Source organism: Astyanax mexicanus, chromosome 11 (genome assembly GCF_023375975.1).
Source record: "Astyanax mexicanus isolate ESR-SI-001 chromosome 11, AstMex3_surface, whole genome shotgun sequence".
NCBI classification, from domain to species: domain Eukaryota; kingdom Metazoa; phylum Chordata; class Actinopteri; order Characiformes; family Acestrorhamphidae; genus Astyanax; species Astyanax mexicanus.
The window spans coordinates 5,039,168-5,062,457 of NC_064418.1; the positions used below are offsets into that span (position 1 = coordinate 5,039,168).

Sequence of the window (23,290 nt, forward strand, 5' to 3'; positions counted from 1 at the left end):
AGAGACATACTTGAGTTGCACTGTCACCTTTACTGCTAAGATCTCTCTTTAAGTAGATATCGGTTGGAGATTTTGCACCTGCATACCGTCAACAGGAATCATGCATCATTATACATGACTGCTTCAGCAGGACGGGTCCAAAGTTCAAACTTTTATTTAAATACTAAACACTAATAATGCTTTATGTAAATATTCTAATCCTTTGCTGATGATCTATTATGGATGGACAATATGGGTGTAATTTATATCACAACATATTTCTCAATTATGGTCGGGTGAAATGCTTATTAATACATCACATTGCCCAGTTCTATAAACATACTGTGCGAGTGTGCAGATCAAATCAAGTACACTAATTTGACCATAATGGAAAGAGATATGTTCATTAGCATATCTATTATGAAGACAGATGACAAGCTTGATTCTATTTTTGTAGTGTATGTATTTTTATCACCATTAAAAATATTGCATATTGCAGTCAAGAATTTCCATATCAGCACAATCCCGGTTTGACCCAGGCCATTAATAATTGGTTGTAAATGTTAGGTTATATTACAGGCTTTCGACACTCCGCTACACCCTCCTTCCCTGCAGCACATGCTGAATGAGGCCATGTTTAAATTATTCACTTATTAATTTGATTTATTTAGCAGTTCCATTTTGTACTGATAATGAGCTTGAATTTAAAGGGCGGAGATTCTAATCAAACTGCAATTTGAATAGTTTAATTTTATTAGGTTTTTCATTAGGTTTTATGCGTAATTGTCTTTCTATCCCTTTTAAAAAGGGAAAAAAAAAAACAGGCCATCACTGTTGCGGCAATTGGTCTTTCATTAGACAGTACTGTAGTTTTCTAGAGCCTTTTTCTTGTTATTGAACATGATCCTTAACCATATTCCCATGAATATTTTGGTCTGTGTGTCAAAATATCGTCATTAAGTATTGTGTTTCATGACATCTTTAAATATCATGATATAATGTTTACAGAATATCGTCTGCCCCTTACATGAAAACACACTGAAAAGTAAATGTTGGAATGCTTTAAGATACGCAGTTGGACCTTTAAAAAAAAAAACATACTTTACCTTTAAGGATGCATTTACATTTTTTTGTGAAGACATATCTAACTAGTAGGGGTGTCACGATCTCGATATTTTATCGAAATCGAATCGAAATGAGGTCACGATCTCGAGTATCGAAGTCAAAAAGAGAATCGACGATCCCTCCCGCGCGCGCTACGCAAATAGCGCAGCGCGCTACGCAAATGGCGCGGCACCAACACAGCGCATCCTATTCATTTAAATAGAGATAGCCACTGCATGAGCGCAGTCGGCGGGAGAGTGATCACTGTTTTTATCTGTCCAACGGGGGAGGGGGGGCGGGGGTTGGGCGCGCAGGTTTTGTATCTGTATCTAACGGAGGGGTGGGGGCGCGCAGGTGAGAGCGTGTGAACTCGCTGAAATGCGTGTGTCAGTGTGACTTGAGAACACTGACTATAGATCACAGTGAGGTGGATTAAAAATCTTAAACTTATAATTGACTACACCTGTTGCTTTCCATTGAATTAAAAAAACATCTTTCTCTCAGATAAAGTAAACACAAGCGTGTTTCTGACTAAAATAAAAGCTTTTCAGGAGAGATATAAGTTATGTGTAAATATTTATAAGACAATACCCACATCACTTATCTAACCAGCCTGTACTGATTTCTGCCCCCCAATAATGCTTTCAATAACCTCTTGTAACCCCTGGGAGCCAGGGGTTACACTCTAATAGCCTTTAATAGTCTTCAGTAGCCTTTAAAAGACTTACCTGGCGGCCGCGGTGTGTCCACTAAACTCCGTAGTTATAAACATCCTGAGGTTAGCAGCGCGCTAACTGACCTGTTTATAAATGTAATCCGAGCAGTGACTCCGTGTCGGCTGTTCTAACCTGCTGCTGTTAGCTGCTTGGGCTGAAAGATGAACTGTAGTGAGCTGTATTATCCGGTTAGTGGGGTTAAAACCTTTATTTGTTTACAGAAACAGTAAAAACGGACTGGCTGAGCTCTGTAGCCCGTGGCTGGGCTGTACTGAAGTAGTGACTGAGTGAAGAGAGCGGGGCTTGTGCTGCTGCTGCTAGTGGTTGGATGAAGAACTGCAGCTTCATGTAATGAGCAGTTTCACCAGCCATCCACACACAGCTCTGATAAACTGCTTGTTTTAATAGTGCACACTGTTGCTACCAAAAAAAGTCACTAGATGGCATTACCATATATATCTTAATAAATAATAATAATATTTATAATATTTATAATAATAATAATAATAATAATAAATATATTATTTAAATTTTATGAGGCATAAAATAATAACAAGAAAAAAAACAAGAAAATCGAGAATCGAATCGAATCGTGACCCTCAAATCGAAAATGAAATCGAATCGAGGATTTAGAGAATCGTGACACCCCTACTAACTAGTATTAAGCATTATCGCACTAATATTATATGTTATTGCAATAAATAAAAAAGGTCCAACCCAATCCAGCATGTAGAGCATCTTCTTTTGTTTTTCTTTCCTTTTCTTTTTAAGCCTAATTCAAGTTGCAATCTTTTGTTTTTACCATATTGAAAGCCATTAAAGCACATTATTTCCAGCCCGCAGAAGCAAGGAGCATTCTCAGAAGGTAATAAAGCAGTTTTGGGTCTGCAGTGTAGGGCAAGTTAACAGCAATGAGTCCTTCAGACACTTATATAATTTCTTTCATTTTTGCCTACACTACCTAAACCATTGGAGGAAATACACTCCCACCACATGTAGCTCTTAATTTATGGCTGGTTAGAAGTGAAACTATTGTCTAAACACCCTGTTCTACTGGCAGGAGTAGTGCATACTTTTTTTATTGTTGAAGCAGCATTTTAAAAACTGAGCAGAACAGGTAAAAGAGCTCACATTATAGAAGAGCGTAAAATCAAAGTGCATTTCACATCAGGGGTCGACCAAAAAAAAAAAACAGATGAGTTCAAAGTTAGCTCCACTATAAACAAATATCAAAGATGGAGTGAGAGAGATCAGTAATGATCAAAATGAATTAAAACACTAACACAAACGTTGACAATAAAACTAAAATCGGTTCAAAATTGCACATTTGCACAAGAATTGTTCACAAATATTTACCAAACTTGTGTGACTATATTTATAGAAATGTAAAGACTAGATGCATTAAGGTACCCAGAGTCCCAGATAAGAAAAAAACTGCACTATACCCATGCAATACAACAATTTGTCATTGTCTCACACTTTCAAACATCACCATGCACGCATACATACATACATACATAGTAAAACTCACTACTGCTCTAGTGAAAACACACCCATACTGCATTACCCAGCTCACAAACATTCTAATCACTAAATCTGAATATATAAATAATACATTAATTGCATATTAAATCAATCAATATACACACGCACACACACACTCGAACTGCCAAAGACGCACGCTCTTGCTATACTTGCTTTACACCAATCCAGCAGACACACATGCCGCTTCAATACACTCTCACTCACCATCAACAGCTGCACCTGCTGTCTCCAGCATGGTCTCCTCTCCACCAGCATCCACAGCAACTCTTCACACACCCCACACACTCTTACACACACTTTACACTACAGACTTCTACAGGCTTCTCTGTTCAAGCAACCCAAGAAGAAGGAAAGAACTACCAGCATACAAACCCACACACACAACACACACACACACACATACATAAATATACACACACTACCGCGTGGTCTGCTGCAGAACGCACCAACATACAGTAGAACAAAGCCTGCAGAGAAGAGCGCGTCTCCTCACCCGATCTCTCCTTCCTTTTTCTGGCGCTCCCTCTCTCACTTACAGCCATGGTCGTCACGACAGCTCGAGTGTGAAAAACTTAGCTTTTTTTCCCCCCCTTTTCTGGAATGGAACAGAAACAAAGAGTGCAGCTGGCAGCACCCATAATGAAGCGTAATCAGTATTCAGCTGATTAAAGTCGTATGCAAATCCTCCTCTGCCTCGTTAGCGCGGCGAACACTTTGAAGTCCTGCAAGCAATTCATTTCACACAGCGCTCTGAAAGCTTTCTGCATAATTTACATTTTTTCATAAATATTTATCAGCTCATTAGCATATTAATTGGATGGCTTTAGAGGGGAAAAAAGGAAAGGAGGGGGGGAGAAATAACCTCTACAGCTCAGCACAACAGCGCAATCCAAGCCCACGCAGGTCCAATTAGTGACAGAGTGCAGGCATTCTAATTAGCAGGACAGGTAGGTAAACAGGCTACTTACTATCTGTGAGCATAAACGGAAAGGACTCTGATTTTAAAAGATATTAGGAACTATTAGGAAACATACTTCTAAAAAAAAAAAAAAAAGGCAATTCTAACACCTAGAAGGTTACACTGGGTCACGTGATGCTGAATAACCGAGTTGACATTCCGCATCGCCGTCCCAGGCCCCCCTTCGGCTTCGACACTCTGTTGGAGCGAACGCAGCCAATTCTGCAGGCATAATTCCATCATGGGACATGGGCTGCGATTAGCATATCCAGATTAACTTCAGATCCCATTAGACATTCTTTTAAGAAGTTAATTCACTCTCGCAAATGACTTCGCCAGCACCGCAAGCGTATGTTTATTCATAGACTTTATTAGGCAAATTACTGGCGCTTCTAAAAATAATAATATTAATTACGATAAAAATTTTTTTTTTAAAATGCATGAAGAGTGAACTTGAGTAGTCCCAAATAATGGTGCACAATATGGCAAAAAAAAAATGTGATGTGTGCAAAAAAAATAAAATAAATGTCAATTAAATTGATTTAAGCTCACCTAAGCTTTGATTGCATTAATTTTACCTCACTCTCCCTCCAGCCTTATTGTGACGTGTGATTACTATGGTATAAAAAGGTCTTATTGTTGGTACATACAGTTAATGCAATTTGAGTTGCATCGCAGCTCTTTCAGTGTGTTAATCATGAAAACTCCTATTACAATAACAATATAAGAACTCCATTTATCTTATCTTAGCTTTGGCTCTAAATATTTCCCCACTTCTCCCAATTCATTACTCATTATCCCTTTCAAGCTACAGAGTCAGTCTCTCTGATTCCAATCTAAAAGCCTCCTCGCACCCATTCTGACTCATCTGACAGATCTAAAAGCAGGAAAGGACTCAAATATCAGGCAACCAACTCCAAAGCAAAGTCAGTAAGCAACCAAACCAAAGCCAACCTGAAACGCACCATTGAAACAAGCAGAAAATAACTCTCTCAGCTGCCACGCTTTCACAAGCCATCAGCATAATGATGTTATGCAAATACCTCGCTCGGCAGAATTTTAAATATGGAATTTTAAATATGAAACTCATTAGCTGCGTCTCTTACTGAAAGGAGAACCGAATGCCACGAAGAAGATAAACAGTGCTGAGAGTTTCAATATGAGTAACCATGGACACAATATTAATCACATGCAAATTCTACATTTGAATTAAATTAGAGGACACTTTGTGGGGGAGAAAAAAAAAGCGAAGAGTGGGCACATCTTAGCCATCAAGACCATTTAGGCCTGATCTACATAAAACAATTAATATTGCAGAGTTTCTGGCACTTCACATAATTTTGCATAAATTTAGGAGTGCTACAGGTAATGTAAAGGTCAATTTGACGTGTTAGAGCGTACCTGTTTTACTAGTCTGAAGATATATATTTTTTAAAACCATAAGCTCACAGAGTTTATGACTTTTATGAGTTTTTTTAACCAATAAATTAGAAAAGCTAATACATTTATTTAATACTATGCTAGAAAAAAAGTTATATTATTATATTTTCTAAATCACTGAATTCAATGCATGTAACTGAATGCATGTAACCGTGTCAGCATGTCAAAACGACATGACACCAAAAGAGAAAAACATGCAGAGCTGTGCAAAACTGTGCAGGCCCATCTCACAGGGCCATTGTTTTTAACTCTGAGAGACAGTTTCCTAGACAGGGATTAATTAGGCCTAGTCTTGGACTACACAGCATGTTGAAGAGGTTTTTACAATTGAAAGGAAAATATAGTCTAAGCTATAACTAAGCTTAATCTCTTTCTGGAAACCAATCCTAAAATAAAGAGGCCAGAAAGAAAAAACATATTTTTTTTTTTTAATTAGCAGCACCATACAGATGTTTTAGACTTGACCGATAATTGTGTGCATGATGTAGGAATTGAACTCTATAAGAGGAAGTGGTTTTAGTTCTTAGATGCATCTTTGAGAATCGGATGTGTTTTTACTGAAATAACATGGTTCAAATGTGTCTCAGGCTTCTGAAATGCTTCTGCATTTGACTACCAAGTGTAAATGTATGTGGCCAAACTATCAGCAGAATCTATACATATGGAATGACTAGGTGTAAAGAGGGCTTTCTCCTAATAAAGCACTTAAAACGTACAGAACAGAGCTTGGCACCTGGTGGAGAGACCTTTACTGGATCTTCATTCCATTGGAGGTCAGTAGGACAGTGCTAAACCTCTATGGGTCTATTTTCCAGGCACGGATGAAGCCTAGGCCCAGACTAAGAGATTTTTTTTCTATTGAAATAAAAATAAAAAAATTAGCCTATTACTAAGCTCAATCAATTCCCACGAAAATGACTCTATAAGTTTGCTGTTGTTGACAGGCTTGTTACCTGTGATCTGTTACACTTGGCCATTTTTTTTTTAGAAGACTTCCAGGTAATTAAGCCAAACTGACATTTAAGAGGAACACTAAACGTGGTTTGGCCTTTACATAGTGTCTCCCAGCCAATCACACAACAAGATCAGAACTAACTGCAACAAAATAAATCCTATATTCATCTGGAATGCGAATTTCGGTAGATATAGTCCCATATTCTACCAAAAAAATTACCCAATATTGATGCACCCCTAAAAATAACCAGTTGCCCCATTAAACACTGGACCAATGATCCAGTGATTACATAACAAATTGGTATTGATGGGTCTGATTTCAAACAAAAATGCCAGATCAGATGGAAAAAAAAGAAATAAATATAAATCCAAGTCTGGAACAAATCTATTTGTTCAAATCTGAAACAGTGTGTGAAGCGAAGTGTGATATGAGAATATAATAGTGCATGAGAGAGCTATATTGGCAGATTACTAACAAATCAATATTTATAGTGGAAAATAAAGCATCATCATGTCATCTTAATTCATAATTAAACAAGCTCTCTGTATGTACTGTCTGCGGTGCCCTCTAATCTAGTCTTACTGTGAACAGAGCATCAATAGAAATAGAAAACACTTTATTAACTCATTTTAAACCACAATTATTGTGGGGAATGTGACAGTATTTTGTTAGCATGATGCAGAATATACTTTGTGAGTACATAATGGGTTTTGTCAATGAATAAAGAAGCATGAAGCATGCTTCATTACAGTGAATGTGAGATTTGTCCAATTTAATTGTTTGTAATGCCGCACAATGTAAATAAAAATCACTGAATGGTACTAAGTATGGCCACTAAAGCATGTTTGTTGTGTCAAAACATGAACTAATGTACTAAAATACTGTAATACAATACAGTACCACAGTTTCTAAAACTACACACAGCTATGCTGCTATTTCTCACTGATAAAAGCTAGATTTGCTGCTGTGTTCCTGGGTATTGGTTTCATTCATCCCTCAGTCTATTAATTTTGGGAGGCTTTTGTTTGAGTCTTTCAGATCATTCAGTAATGGGGCTGCCACTTGTTTTCAGCTCTTACAGGCAGCTTTGAAACACTCCCTCCCCAGTTACATGCAACAAAAACATGACTGAAATCCACCTCAGTTGTTCATGCACAGCAATAAGTTATTAACGCAACACACAGACGTGTTTCAGCTTGCCACAGCTTCTCACAGGCCGGGCTCGATACAAACATAAAAGAACATCTTTCTGAGCAGAGCAGGTCTACGCGTTACCTTCGGGACAGCGGCTCTCTTTTTTTTTTCCTGGCACGTCCCATTAGACTTTCTAATGAGGCCCTAGGCTAATGGGCCTAAGCCTATGCATTCTTTAATCGCAAACCAACACCTCCCCCATGCAGCTACAGGAGAGCAACAGACACACTTTAAAAACATGAGAAAAGAGAAAAGAAAGAGAAAGAGGCAAAAGTCAGTGAACTGTTACAATAAATCAGCCAAATGTCCATGCTAGGCTACAACACCAAGGATATTAAAATGATGGCGAGATGTGAAATGTGGGGCAAAAAAAGAGAAGACAGCAAAATGTAAAAAAAAAATAATAATAAATAAATAATAAAAGAAAGAAAAACCCTCAGATGATACTCAAATACAATAAGCATTTATAAGTATAAAGAGGCTTGTAAAATGTAAAACAGCGATGAATTAATTCATGTTAATGTATTTTGTTTGGGTTTTTGAATAAAATTGTAATCTATGTTATGGAAGTAAAACACATACAGCAAACGTTTTACAAACTTGGCTACAAGACTTGAATGTGCTTGTAAAGCTAAATTTGGCTTAGTTAGCTCACTTAACAGTCCATCTTAAATGCATTTGTGTATTAGTTTAATTTTGGTGCCTGAAAATGTAGAATTTAAGGAAAAAAGGATAGGATATAGGGAGTCAAAAAAGGCCTGTATATTGCTGTATCAGCAAGAAACAAGCGTGAAACTGAAGCGAGTGGACTGCTTGCCTCTTGTCCAGGCTGCTCAGGCCTAAGTTAATGAAATTCATTCAGCCGCTAGCTGGCCTGCTACATATGCAGCAGCAGCAACAGCTGCCCGGCTACAATAGGGCAATAGAGCCCAGCTCACTGGCAGCATAACCTACTCCAGATATTGGCTAAAACGCCTGCAGAAAACTCAATGAACTGTTTAGTCAGCTGTATACATACCCATGAAATGGGCTAAGCTAGCTACAACCTATTTAGCCCACCTTTTAATTTGGCTCTACTAGCTTGGCCTGGTGTAAACAATGTAGTGTTACAATTGTTTTTAAAAGGTGAATATCCACCAACACAAAGAGAGACAAGAGAGGCTAGCCAATGTAGTTAGCTGTTATTCTAGCTGTTTAGGCATAGATAGATAAATAGCTAATCTGGGAGTGTGTCATTGTGGGATTTAGCTAGTTATTCAGTGTGAATATTCTGAACAGTATCTGCTCTGTAGTCTTTATCTGCTCTAACTACATGTTATCTGCAGGTATGGGGGAAAGAAATTAAAGAATTTGGACTTTTTAACACAGAGAAAATTAAGACCACTTTAACAAACCCAGCATTAGTATGCCTCACATTAGTTTACAACCTTTATAATAATATTTCCCTGCATCATCTGATAAACCAATGTCTAAAAAAATAGGTTAACTAGTTAATTCAGTGCTGCACAAACAAAAATGGGTCTTGTAGCCAGATAAGCTTACCAGTGCACAAGAACATATTATGCAGCAAATAATACTGCAGAATATTTAGTGCATGCATATAAACTGCAAACTAAAACAAATATACAATAATACACCTAACGCTTCACAGTAAATAATAGACTACTTTTAAGACAGAACAGCCCTATTATCACGATATGGATTTTTCATATGTTATTTCTGTGTCACGATATATTGCATACGATATAATATTGCCCACCCCTTATCTGCAGGTATGGGGGAATAAAATCAAAGACGAAATTAAGACCACTTTCACAACCCCAAAATTACTAGACATTCGTTTCAGCCTTTATAATAAGTCTTTCCTGCATTTATTGATGACCAATATATTAAATATTAGTTTGTTAATTAACTAGTTGGCTAGGTTCACACTGCTGCACAAACAAAAATGGGACTGGAAGTTCATATAACCTAGGTAATACAATTAAACAAGGTTCGGTGCAAAACTGGGGCTTTGTAACCAGTTTTCATTACATTTAGGCTTAATAACCCTTAATATAAAAAGATAGTTCAGTTATTAGCTACTAACTAACTAAATAAGTAAGATAACTTAGCTAACTTGCATATCAAATAGAAAAACTGCGAAATATAACTAGACAAAATGAATCCTAAGTAGTGTTTACTGTCGATGAAATTGTAAGGCCTTTGAAAGACAGGTTTACGATAAATGCAGGCCTTTTTCTTTAAGCTAAATTAATTTAAGTGTCTGCACATCTGTTGTCTTTAACGTAACAGCCAACAACAACAGGCCCACATGAATAGCTAGTTAGCTAAGCTAGGTTAGCTAACACACACATATAGCTATATACACACAACGGGGCCACACGCCTGCTTCTCCTGCTGCAGTGGGACACAAAGGCAGAAGACAAAATATGGACATAAAATCAGCCTTAGAAGCTCCCCTGTCCTTCAGCCCGCACCGAGCAGCCCTCCGCCGCTCGGCAGATCACATTTACGGTTGTAAACACTGCGCGCAGACGCCGAGCGATTGCGAGGAAATGAATATGCAAAGCTTTTATCAGCCATAGGCTCCCAGCACACAATACACAAACACACAAAGCCGCCGTATTAGCATTAGCATTAGCCTTAGCGTTAGCGTAGCGCCGGTGTCCTGCCAAGTTGTGCTATTCATCGAAATGTGCTTCTCAACACCAGTGCGCATGCGTGGAACCACTTTTTTATTTTTATTTGTATGTTTTTAATAGCAATTCTGTTCTAACTGGGTGTGTTAAACAACCAGACGCACCTGCCAGTATTAGTATAGAGTATTACAACTGTGTAAATGAGGATAATAATAAAAAGTTGATAATAATAAAAAGAATAATAATAAAAAACTATTAAATATAACATTAAATACAAAAATACGTTACTGGTTATGCATATCACCCCTATTAACTTAACGTTAACTTTAAACTGTGTCCTTATATGCTGATTCAAGCTTTCCAAGCGAGGCATTTTTTTGGGGGGTCTTTTTCTTGCATTTTTACGTTTAAATATAATTACACTAGAGTAGCATGGTTTGCCAGGGTAGCACAACTCGACAGAACACCGGCCGCCCGGCTCCCTCTCTCTCCCTCTCTCTGTGCCCCGACACCGGGGGGATAATACCCCACAACCGCGGGCTCGGACTGGGACCGGAGTAAATAACAATAATAATACTAACCCGCTGTGATGCCGCTGATTACTAATAAAATATGCTAAACCGCGTTCTCCCGGCCGCAATATGAATATGTAAGTCGCGCAGCTCCGCTCTAATCACACAAAGAGGGGGATTTTCGCCTTTAATTCTCCGTCGCCCAGCATCGCCACTTTCCCCCTCACACCGCCGACAGCTCCCCAGCACCGAGCGGCCGACAGACAGCCCGACCCCGCCGCCGCCGCGGCCCCGGGGGCTCTGTTCACGCGCTCCCCTCTCGCTTAACGGGCTTGAGAGAAAGAGCGTTTGAATATGAATATGAATATGTAAAATGCAGTAATGATTACCTGCTCCTGAACTCTCATCTTGACTCGCTGCTCCTCCGTCCGCCATTTTGAATATTTAAACTCAGATCCCAGCCCAACAGCAGCAGCAACAGCAGCGCCCCATTCAACACACACACACACACACACACACACACAGAGTGGCAGTGAACTTCACACTCTCTCACACACCTCTGAATGCTGAATGAACCTCCACACACACACACACACTCATACACACCAGGATACTCATCACTCCATAAAAGAAGTTTACTGAATGCAATGTAAATGTGCGGTTCATGCTGCAGTTGTTCTGCAGGTTTAGGTTCAACAACAGTATGTGCTGAAAGAATGAGAATGAAAGCTGACTACCTGAATATATTGAATATTATAGACCAGCTTATTCCATCAATGGATTTCATCTTCATTGATAACACGGCCATATTCTGAGATGACAATGCTAGGATTCATGGGGCTGGATTTGTGAAAGAGTTCAGGGTTCAGGGAGCATGAGATCATAATTTTCTTTACACATGGATTGAGAGAGTTCACCACAGAGTCCAGACCTTAACCTCATTGAGAATCTTTGGGATGTGCTGGATGGAGAAGAGCTGCTTTGTGCAGCGGTCAGACTCTACCATCATCAATACTGCAAGATCTTGGTGAAAAATTAATGCAGCGACACTGGATTTCAATAAATCTTGTGATGTTGCAGAATCTTATTAAAACAATGAATGTGTTCTTATTCTGCAACCAAAGCCAAAGGCGGTCCAATTAAATATTAGTTTTTGGTGGCGACTTTTTTATTTTTTGGCCAGGCAGTGTATTTTGCAGTCCAGCAATCCTGTAAAAAGACAATGTGGAAAGTTTTCTGTTTTTGGTCTTCAATAGTGTAACCTGACCTTTACCATTCCTGTAAAATGCCATTCTTTAGGCAACTGATGAGTTCACAACAGTTCAACTCCACCCAATGGCCAAAACATACTAGTGCATCTCAAAATATTTGAATATCATTGAAACTGATATATTATATAGATGTATTACACACAGAGTGTTAAATTCTTTTAAGTGTTTATTTCTTTTATTGTTGATGATTATGGCTTACAGCCAATGAAAACCCAAAAATCAGTGTCTCAGAAAATTTAAATATTATATAAGACCAATTGGTACTTTTGGCAGTGTGGGCAGTATGCTAAGTCCTGCTGGAAAATGAAATCTACATCTCTGCATCATAAAAGTTGTCGGCAGAGGGAAGTATAAAGTGCTGTAAGAGGGAAAACAAAACTGCACTGACTATGGACTTGATAGAACACAGTGGATCAACACCAGCATATGACATGTCTCTCCAAACCATCACTGATTGGTGGAAACTTCACACTAGATCTCAAGCAGCTTGGACTGTGTGTCTCCACTCTTCCTCCAGACTCTGCTCCCTTGATTTACAAATGAAATGTAAAAATTAACTGATGGTCAGTAATGCTTTGAAGAGTCCACTGTCCCTATGACTTTTGTTTTGACCCTTTTTTTTAACCACATTTATTCTTGCTGTTTAATCAATTGCACATGTAATTTTAAAATCCAAGTGGTTTGAGTTTATCCAAAAAAGGTTGGATTAATTGCTCAGTTTACCAATTTTACTTATTTCCATAGTTTACTCATTACTTTAGACTTAGCTCAGACTTCTAAATAATAATAATTGATACCAATGATATAGTGCCATCTGCTGGATAGAACAGCTTATGCATCGTTCAGAACACCAACCTCAATATGCCCCACCTGATCCAACTCATTCATCTCTTCAGAAGGGCTTGTTTGGCTTGATGAGGAGTGTTAGACTGAAATTGGAGGTAAAAACTGCTGAAAAATACAATGTATCTCAATGAGGCAGCCTGAATACTGTTATATAGGGGATATGGGGGAATAAACAGATTACAGACAACCGAACAAGCATTACCCAGTGTATATTAATTAGTATACACTGCTCATTACTATTCCACATGCCAAACATTAGCCTACACAGTACTGGAAAATATTTAACTTGGCAGAAGTGAGTGTAGAAAAGTGACTTTACAGCATATATAAGCATATTTATGTTTTTTTTGTCTTTACAGTATGCACTGTCTTTAGTAAGAAATAAAGACCTTAAAGAAAGGCAATTTAAAATAATAGGTGTAGCTTTGAATATCTAGATGAATGTGTATGACTTAGTAAGAAACTAAAAAAATAAAGTATACTAAAATATATATATAGTAAATGCAACCTTTGCAGCAAGTTACACATAAAACACAGTTTCTTTTTTCTCATGACAATTATTATTAATTTATTATATACAGTAATACAATGACCAAATTAAAGTCTGTGCCAAAGCTTGGGCACCTTACAAATGTAATTACAGCCTGCAGATACTTATTGTTGCTAAAATGATTTGCTTTTCTGGGATTTGTTAAATGTTTGAAGACAATGGAATCCATCATTGAGGGCAAACCTGGCTCTATGTACATGAGCACAACTCTTATACTCTTGCTATATTTCATTCTTATGCTCAGAAAGTAGACAACAACTTCAGTACTGTGGTTTTTATAGTAATTCAAAGGGACGCTCACTGAAAGTCCAAAGGGTGAACAGGTGTGGCTGGTGAGGGTGTGCAGATGGAGCCGTTTTATTTGTCACACCTATTGACCCAGCAGTCATAAGGAAGTGTGCAGACACCAAACCGTCAAGTATTTATTCTGTTACAGGACTGAAATAAAATGACCAGAGAGAGCAGAATGGACAAGCGGAAACTGAGAATCTGTGGGATTGGGGTGCTGTTTTCAGGTAATATTAGAATACATTATTTTTTTGTATCATTAATGAATATGGTATTGAATGTAATTTTTTTTAAACAACAAAATTCTTGGTTTTGTTGTTCAAATGTGACAGCAGTATTTCAGTAATTATGTTTTCATTAAAATATATTAGTCAGTATTACATCAATGAAAATATATTTTCTTTCAGTTATTTTTGACCATTTTTAACCACTTTCACTTTACACAATGTTAAGGACAAGCAGCATTTCCTTATGTGTAAATAATATGTAAAAATAACCGAAAATATACAGAATATGTTATGGAAGTGGAAATATATGTATTTGAGAAAAAAAGACAGAGAGAGGAAAGTTTTAAAAAGCACATAGATCAACCAAAAAAATAATCATGTTCATTCATTTTGAATATCGGGTGGGTCAAAAGGTAAAGAGCGGAAGTACTAGGGCAAAATAGGCCAAACGACTTTTTTAAAAACAAATTTTGCTTTGATTTTAATACATTTTAATATGAATATCAACTAAAAATTTGCTACAAAAAGTTCTGTATTATTTCTAATTGGGGTTGTTTAAGGATTCTTTAACAAATACATTTGAATGTTATTTAAGGCTATACTGTTAGCAAGCATGGCCTTATATAGCTCTATCTTGTAACAATATGGAACACTTTTTTGGAAAACACCAAAAATTGTTTTGCAAGTGTTACAATTTATAGAACATTTTTTCTAACAATGTAGTAAAATGTCAAAGTTCCATAAAACACACCTGAATAAATAAATGGAAAGCCATTATAAAGCTGTATTTAGGAAATAATTTTTTAGCTATGTGTTAAAGGTGCATGTAATGACTATTGGATTTCCATTTAGAGTGGTGGATACTGGCTGGTGTTATAGATGTTATCTGGAGAAGGAATTGTCAAAAACGAATAGGAAAAACTAGAATGCATTCTGTCTTATCTGTCCATTGTTTGTAGATCTGTTGTTCTTTGGCCTTCATTTAAGAGAAATGAAATGTATTGTGTTGTGTGGCATTGCCTGCTCTGTGTTTTTACAAAAAATAAGTTATAAAACACCTGCCATGTGGTTTCTTTTGGTTTCTTTCTCCGTAGTGATTTCTACTTCTTTTGGGTTGGAAGTTAATATTCCACAATCCACATATAAAGTTGCTCGAGGTGACCAAGTTGCCATCACATGCACTTTTCAGCCCAAAAACCCAGTGAATAATCTCATTATCATCTCATGGACTGCTGACCCTGATGGCTCATTTGATGATGAAGGGGTAAGTGTGAAAAAAAAACATTTGGATGAGTTTTCCTAGAAAACAGATGACTATAGAAAGGTTCTTTGCAAATAACAAAACTGCATCTCTTCTCCCTTTCAATATAGCTTAATTTTGGGACGTTCTACTCCAATGACAACCATGTCGACATTGATCCAATGTATGAGGGCAAAATCCAGATTGACAGCAATGTGAACACTCGAGTCTCTACACTGACACTGAAGCAAGCGACCCTGAGAGAAAACAGGCGAATCAAATGCCGAGTTAATATTCCTGGAGATACTGTGGGCCAAACTACAGCCACTACTTCCCTTGTGGTTCTGGGTGAGAATAAATTAATCATAATTAAAGTAATTTCAGTTTAAAATGTGATATGTGTTCCAATGCCTAGGGTGCAGCTGAGTTGGTCTGCAGTGTTTCTGTGATACACAATGGAACTCAGTTTTAAAGTGTAGAGCCCTTACATACAGCAAAGTGCAGTGAAATGAAGTGATTTGAAGGGCACAACTGATGCATCATGACGTATCTGACCCTTGAATACCCATAAAAGAAAAAACAAGAAAAATAGCAGCACTGAAATTGGGTAAAAGTGGCCGAAAGCGAAGACTTCATTACAACTTTATAAATTATTTATAATGTATTTATGTGAAGAAATTAGTTTTGTGCCGTAAGTAATCACATGATATATGCATTGGACATCACCACAAAGCCTCATTAAGGCCTAGAAAGTCAGATTGGATTTACATAAGGAAAATAAATATATATATATATATATATATATATCAGATGCACATAATAAAATAATTTTAATTAGAAGAAATATATATTAATGCCGAACACTTAAATGTTTTATTTGTTATAAAACATTCTAACAGTTTTACTATTAATTTAATGCAAATTATAGTTTAGTGAATTATTATTTATTCAGCCAACATGACTTTTAATACTCATTTAAAGCCGAACTAAACTAACATGTATTAATATTTATTTAATCAAAATTATAGTCTTAACATAATTCACAATCTAACAATTATCATCTTCACAAGTGATAAATGAGTTATTCTGAATTAGTTAATGAGTGGTTCATAAGCATTTTGACAACATAAAGGCAAACACAAAGGCAATTTGCAAACACAATATTCTTAAACATTAAGTCAAAATCTTTCTTAAAAATAAATTGACCAATAGAAATGCTCCAAATTGACCTGAAATAAACTATTTTTACATTCACTTTAATTTAAAGTTAAGTAGATTTTATCTCACTCCTGTAAAGTAGCTGTTTTGGAGATACCTATCTATCAATGCTTCCAGCACACCTGACCCAACAATGTAATTCATTAACAAGTCCTTATTTCTTACTGAGGTAAAGTGGGCGTGTCAAAGCAGAGGAAACTGGTGCAGTGTGCAGGACAAGGGGCCTTCCAGGACCAGGGCCATAAACCGCATTTTAAACTGTTGTAGAATTGAAAAGTACAGTTGTAAATCTCTGACCTCACAATAGCCTGGTATCTCTAAACCTCAGTAAATACACAACCTAAAGAGTGGAAGTAGGAGTAGGAAGTATTTACACATTTTGAAACAGCACACCAACCCATCATACTGTTACAACACTTCACTGGCAGCTCCTAAATAGTTTTCAAGTGGTTCTTGGCTTGAATAAATAGATGGTTCTAGGAAGTTAATACAGAGTCCTACATTATTTGGAGGTTCTTTAAACTTGAGAAATATTTTTAAACTCATATTTCACTTACAACAAGAATGCAAAAACTGCTTTTCTAACTCATTATTTTAAATATTGCTTCTTGGCACATCTATTTTTAAAAACGTATGTGCTGTGTACTGGATTACAATTACAAACCCAAATCAGAAATCTGCTCAACTTAATATGCATTTCAGTCAAAAGTTCTTAGCATCTTGAAGGAGTTCCTTGAGGTGCTCCAGTTCATCCTAAGTCATCGCCTCAGTTAATCAGGTTTAGGTCGGAAAATTGTGGAGGACAAATAAATTCTTTATGTTTTTTACTGTTTTGCAGATGTTCCAAATGTTATAACATTGGAATGGAAAACTAGAAACTATCTGTAGTTTTAAGGAGTTTATTAAGATGTTTAAGAATATTTCAAATATATAGCAGTGTAGTCAAATAAATTATTTAGGCAGGAGCAGCAACACAACAAGCTTCATAATGTGTGCAAATAGCCTGAATGTTTTATTTTGGCCAAATGCATTTAATCTTCATTTTACACTCTAAACAGTAATATTAAATATTGCATATGCATGTTAATGCATCTACTCTTTTATATACATACTAAATATTCTCTAACATTATCTATATCTATTACACTATTATATGAGCCTAATGTAGTGCTGATTTGTATGCTTCTGTTCACAGTTGCCCCATCTGACCCTGTGTGCAAAATTAAAGGAACCGCTGAGTATTGGCAAAACATCAGCCTGACCTGTGTCTCTGAAGAGGGTTCTCCACTTCCCACCTACAAGTGGCAAAGCTATGATGTCAGAAACACTCCGAGATCATTCCCACCTAAAACCACAGAACGTATGTGTGTGTGTGTGTTCTGGGCCTTTTACTGTATGTGTGGCCTCTTTTTATGTATTTACTACACCTGTGATAATGTCCTAAAACTGAGATATGTATATGTTTTATTTTCAACCTTTCTCTCACAGAAGATGGAGTTCTTTCTCTGTTCAACATCTCCGCAGACACATCAGGTTACTTCATATGCACAGCAACCAATGAGATCCGCTCTGCCAGCTGCAACCTCACTCTGTCCGTCATGCCTTGTGAGTGTTCATTTTTGACTTTTGACAGTTTTTTTTGATGGAAAAGACGTTGAAGCTAGTGACAGAAAACAGTGATTGATGCTACAATAACTTGCTAATTGCTATATGTTACTTTCCACTGGATCTCTGCAGACACCATGAATATTGGCTCTACAGCAGGCATCATTGGTGGGGTCATTGCTGGAATTGCTGTTCTTGTGCTGATCATTTACTGCTGCTGCAGAAAGAAGGAGAAGCCAGAGGAGTTTGTTATGGGGTAAGCATCCTTTATTCTAAATACCCTTTTAATAACTTCTAAATTACACTTATTGGTAAAGAGAAAGTTGCAAAAATATTTGAACCTAGAAAAAAGTGTACGATTTCTATGCTATTTGGAAAAAAAGATAAAAGTTACCAGGAGCAATAAATGATTAAAGATTTAGACTGATATGTGTGACTATTGGTCATATATATTGAGCTAAACATACATTAGTAGTGTGTAATGCATGTGTAATGCATTATGCCAGATGCATGTAGATGTTCCTAATGTGGTTCTGTACTAACCAATCCCAAGCAACTTTGTGGTAGGGGTGGAGTGTTGATAGCATGCCCAATAGCATCCCACACATTTTCAAAGAGGGATAGATCTTGTGACCTGGCTTGCCATGGACTAGCTAAGGAAAGCTCTTGAGATGGCAGCAGTGTGTGGATGAGCATTGTTCTGTTGGAATACTGCATCAGAGCATGCATTCAGAAAAGGTGAGGCAACTGGTTGCAGGACCTCACTAACGTAAAGTTTGACTGTTGAAACGCCTGTAATAAAGACAAATGGGGATTTGGTATTCGACGAAATTGCACACCACACCATGACACCAGGCCTTCACGTGAAAATTTAGTTTTTTCATCGGATTCAAGATCATTGTTCGTACCGTATGAATCGCTCCATGACAGTCTGTTTCAATCCTGTCGGTTGATTCCTTTTGGTTGCAACAAGTGTTACTATCCCAAATGTTGCTTCTTCAAAATTCAATGGTATTAGAATTAGAATTAGCTTCTACTCCTCTGGAAATGCTTTACAGTAAATTTTGTAACATTGCTGTTAGGGTGTGACTGCCTTCAAGCATAAGAGCATTAGTAAAGTTGTTATTAATTGGCTGAAAAGTTCTCAATTTGTTAATCCAAGGTGTTGGACAGAGTTTGATAATTCCAGAGCATGTATTTCCACAGTTCTAGAGTGTAATTCTGGGAGGCTCTATACCTCTCTAGATGAAAAGTTGGCACTGGGTATTGTCATCTGGTAGTAGCTGAATTCATGGGTGGGGGGGTCAGATCTTCAATAGGCACTAAAGTTTGATTGCTCATTTATAAAACTAATGTTCTTTTTTTATTAGGCCTCCAGTGATCGAGTACCATGACGCAGCAGACAAAGAGGACATAGAAGAAGGCCCTACAGACGCGAGGAAGGCTAGCATTGAAGGGGGTATTGACCCAAAAGAGAAATATGAGCTTAAGGCTGAGAAAACGCCTAACCTGCACAGCTCTGAGGACGGTGATCGCTTTGACCAAGACGATCGTCAGGACAGAACTTCTCATTCGAGAAGTCGAGAAGATTTGTATCGAGAGAGGGATGATGACCGCAGAGACAACTACAATAGAGGGCGCTATGATGACCGCAGAGACCATTATGACGACCGTGAAGACCACAGGGGTCGCAATGATGACCGAAGAGATCGTAATGATGATCGATATGATGACCGAAGGGATCGTAATGATGATCGATATGATGACCGAAGAGATTATGATGACCGCAGAGATCGGCCTGATGATCGCTATGATGATCGCAGATATCGACATGATGATCGCTATGACGACCGAAGAGATAGGCATGATGATCACTATGATGACCGCAGAGATCGACGTGATGATCGCTATGATGACCGGCGAGATTACGATGACCGACAAGAGCGACATGATGACCGCAGAGATCGCTACGACGAACGCCAGGATCGTTATGATGACCGCAGAGATCGTTAAGATGATTCTCAGGATTTTGATTGGTAGATAGCATGATCTATACAACAATCTCTGTACTACCTACAGAAACTAATGTGGAGAGTTTTTTAATGGATAATTAGGATGGCCATAGCTAACCTTCTTTTACAGTGTACATTACATTTTGTTAATTAAAACCTTTCATAAAATCTTTGGAAAAGTAATGATTTTTTAAAGAAATCTAAGATGTTCTGAATGTATGTTTGCAAGGTTATCTCTACAAATTATGTTTTAATTCACAATCTGTAATACTAGCTTTCACTCGCTAGCTTGTTTTGATTTAGCTATACTGGCAGCTTTACACTGGAGAACTTTTACACATAAATGTATGTAAAACTACAGGTGTTTTTAATTTCATTACTGTTTAAATTGTTGGTTCAACCACTTCTTTTAAGTGTAAATATGACCTAACAGCTTTAATTTGAGCTAATATTACTGTATAATAAACAATTAACAAAGGAACTCCAATAAGCTTGTTTCATGGTTGGCACCCATATAATTACTGTTATCATTGCACTCTCTTTGGAACATTTTGACCACTAAGTTGTCTATACACCCATTTTACATTTAATTCTGCCGATTTACAGCTCAATGCTTGGGGCTTTATTCCACTCCAGTGCTAATATGATATAAGGCATGGTGCCAAAAGCTTCACGTTTATCTCCTCCAAAGAGTATGTGTGCATTTGCACATCTGTGTCAGCAATGAATACAACAGTATTCAACAGTATTATTAATTAGAATGTGTGTCCACAAACATTTGCAATAGAAATGGTTCATATATGTTTTTGTTAACTAAATACTACTGGATTTTTAAAGGCCTGCACTATTTACTGCACTAAAACGAGTGTGGAGCTGTACAGCCTCCAGTGCGTCCTAGACATATTATTATTCTTAAGGTGTGCTTATTATTTCTGTGGGCAGCAGAATGGTTAGGAGCTGACCTTTATAGACATCTCTTGTTCTCCTGCCCAACACCCCCACCCCATTAAATGGCATTCCTTATCAAAAAACAAACACACTCCCCAGTGCCCTTACAGAGCAAAGCCTTCTAGTTCCCCTCACCCTATCAACCAAGCTCAGGATTGTTAATGTCCAACATGTACGGCTCATAATTGATGACATATTGTGTTTCTAAGGTTGTCCCTGTAGGCATTAATACAGCAACTGCAACTGCAAATGATTTTACATGATATCACACTGACCAGCTGGAAGTTGTGGGTGGCTTAACAATCATGTTATATTTATAATGGCCCAACTATGGCAGCTTAGTGGACCCAGGAATTGAACCCACAACCCTGTACAACTGTGCTACAGATGTGGAAGCATCATGTAGTTGCATCGCATCAAACACAAGGCTTGTGGGACATATTTAGCCTTGAGCAAAATTCAGTCCAAAATGATTTCATACAATGTAATGTGCACTTTAAACCCCCTCCCCAAATAATAGGGCTACATGCATTGTAGCCATTTAGTAATTTTTGTCACTAGATGTGGCAATGTTTCAGACCCCTCTAGCAAGTTATATCCTAAAAAGAAATCTAGCAACTTTTGATACAATCCTACAGCTACATCCACCAGAGGAGAATGACCCAAACTGCTCAGCGTGCTCCCTCTCTTTTTCTCCCAAGTATGAATAAACTTGCCATTACACTACATTTCTAGTATTGCTAGTATTCACTTACCCATACAAAACACTGAACTCGGGTCCAATCACTTCCATGGCCTCAGGAGTATAAACCAAGTACCTACTATGTAATATGTAATTGAGTTTGCCACCCTTGGTTTATGGGAAGGTCAGGTGGAGCTGATGGTGCTGTTTGATTTAGGGTTATTTTTAGTTTAAATGTATATTTATTCATTTATTATTATTTTTTTTTTCCATCAAATTGTAGCAAATATTAATCAGGGTCATGGAGGGTCACTGCAGGGCATTTACAGACAAGCATTCATATTTTGGGTATTTTTTTAATACACAGTACCTGTGGCACTACCATACCACCTGTGACGCCATTCACAAACTCTTATTCTGGATCAGCGCTCTTACTCTCGAGGTTTAGCCTGCAGTAAAACCCTCTGCTTGCTTGTTAAACCCACTCAGAATGAGATAAACTGAAGGTGGTTCTAGTTTGGCCATGTGATGTAGCAGCTTAAACTTTCCTACTTGCCTATTTACAACAAGAAATCACTCAATCACTTTTGGGGTTTCCCAAGATACCCTAGGAACTGATAAATACTTTAGAGGCTGTTCTTACTTATAAAAAATAAATAAATAAATTCCTACAGCAGTTACGGCTGCTGTCCAGTGGGTGTAGCCATAGATTTAACTGCTGTTTCTTGTAGAGTTGGGTTTTTTTTGTAACTTTTTAAATGTAACTTTTTTTGTTAGATCTCAGGAATGTATTATTTCTTTTATGTTTCCTATTTGTATTCTCTTTGTATTTTCTATGTTTAAGTAAAGCCACTGTGTATGAAGAGTGCTATACAAATAAACCTACCTTGTCTTGCCTTAAGTTACCTGCAGGCCTATTATAAAAATAATAAGAAGTTTGATCATACTGGAATAATAATAATAATAATAATAATAATAAAAAACTTAAGCTATGGTTACTCAGTAAAAAACAAAACACAAACTAAAAATGCTTCATATTTTGCTTTTTTTTTTTTGCTTTCTTACTGTGAACTTGACAGACCACAAATCAATTGCTGAAGAGGCCAATAGTAGTATACTTTCTTTATATTACAAATATGCATAATTATATAATAAATATATTTGTTGTATATATTTTTTATATTATTAACATTGACTACAATGCAATATTAATCAATCTAATTACTAATTATTATATTAGTACTATTGCTAAATAACTGGATTATTCAAAAACATCCTAAAATCTTTTTATGAGCTGAATGAAGTTTTTGCTAAGCAAACAGCTTATTATTTTAAAAAATATATTTTTATATTTTAGT

The 23,290-nt window shown here is 37.1% G+C and overlaps 2 protein-coding genes across 11 annotated transcripts in view; one reads left to right on the forward strand and one right to left on the reverse strand.

Moving 5' to 3' along the window:
• pou2f1b (POU class 2 homeobox 1b) overlaps positions 1–11,547 on the reverse strand; it is a 34,805-nt gene extending 23,258 nt beyond the window's left edge. For 3 of the 10 annotated variants that reach the window (XM_049485090.1, XM_049485091.1, XM_049485088.1), the window contains exon 1: positions 11,435–11,542. In XM_049485090.1, coding sequence (XP_049341047.1) covers positions 11,435–11,480 — 46 coding nt within the window. In that variant the 5' untranslated portion in view covers positions 11,481–11,542. Of the gene's footprint in view, positions 1–11,434 lie in introns of all 10 variants that reach the window. The other 7 variants (XM_049485086.1, XM_049485084.1, XM_049485083.1 and 4 more) reach the window with 4 other exon arrangements.
• A 2,550-nt stretch (positions 11,548–14,097) lies between these two features.
• On the forward strand, positions 14,098–21,976 carry gpa33b (glycoprotein A33 (transmembrane), paralog b). Its single transcript, XM_007227804.4, has 7 exons — positions 14,098–14,227; positions 15,322–15,491; positions 15,599–15,815; positions 17,881–18,045; positions 18,174–18,290; positions 18,423–18,546; positions 19,661–21,976. The coding sequence occupies exons 1-7, from the start codon at positions 14,161–14,163 to the stop codon at positions 20,301–20,303; spliced, it is 1,503 nt and encodes a 500-aa protein (XP_007227866.3). The 5' UTR covers positions 14,098–14,160; the 3' UTR covers positions 20,304–21,976.
• The last annotated feature ends 1,314 nt before the right edge of the window (positions 21,977–23,290 follow it).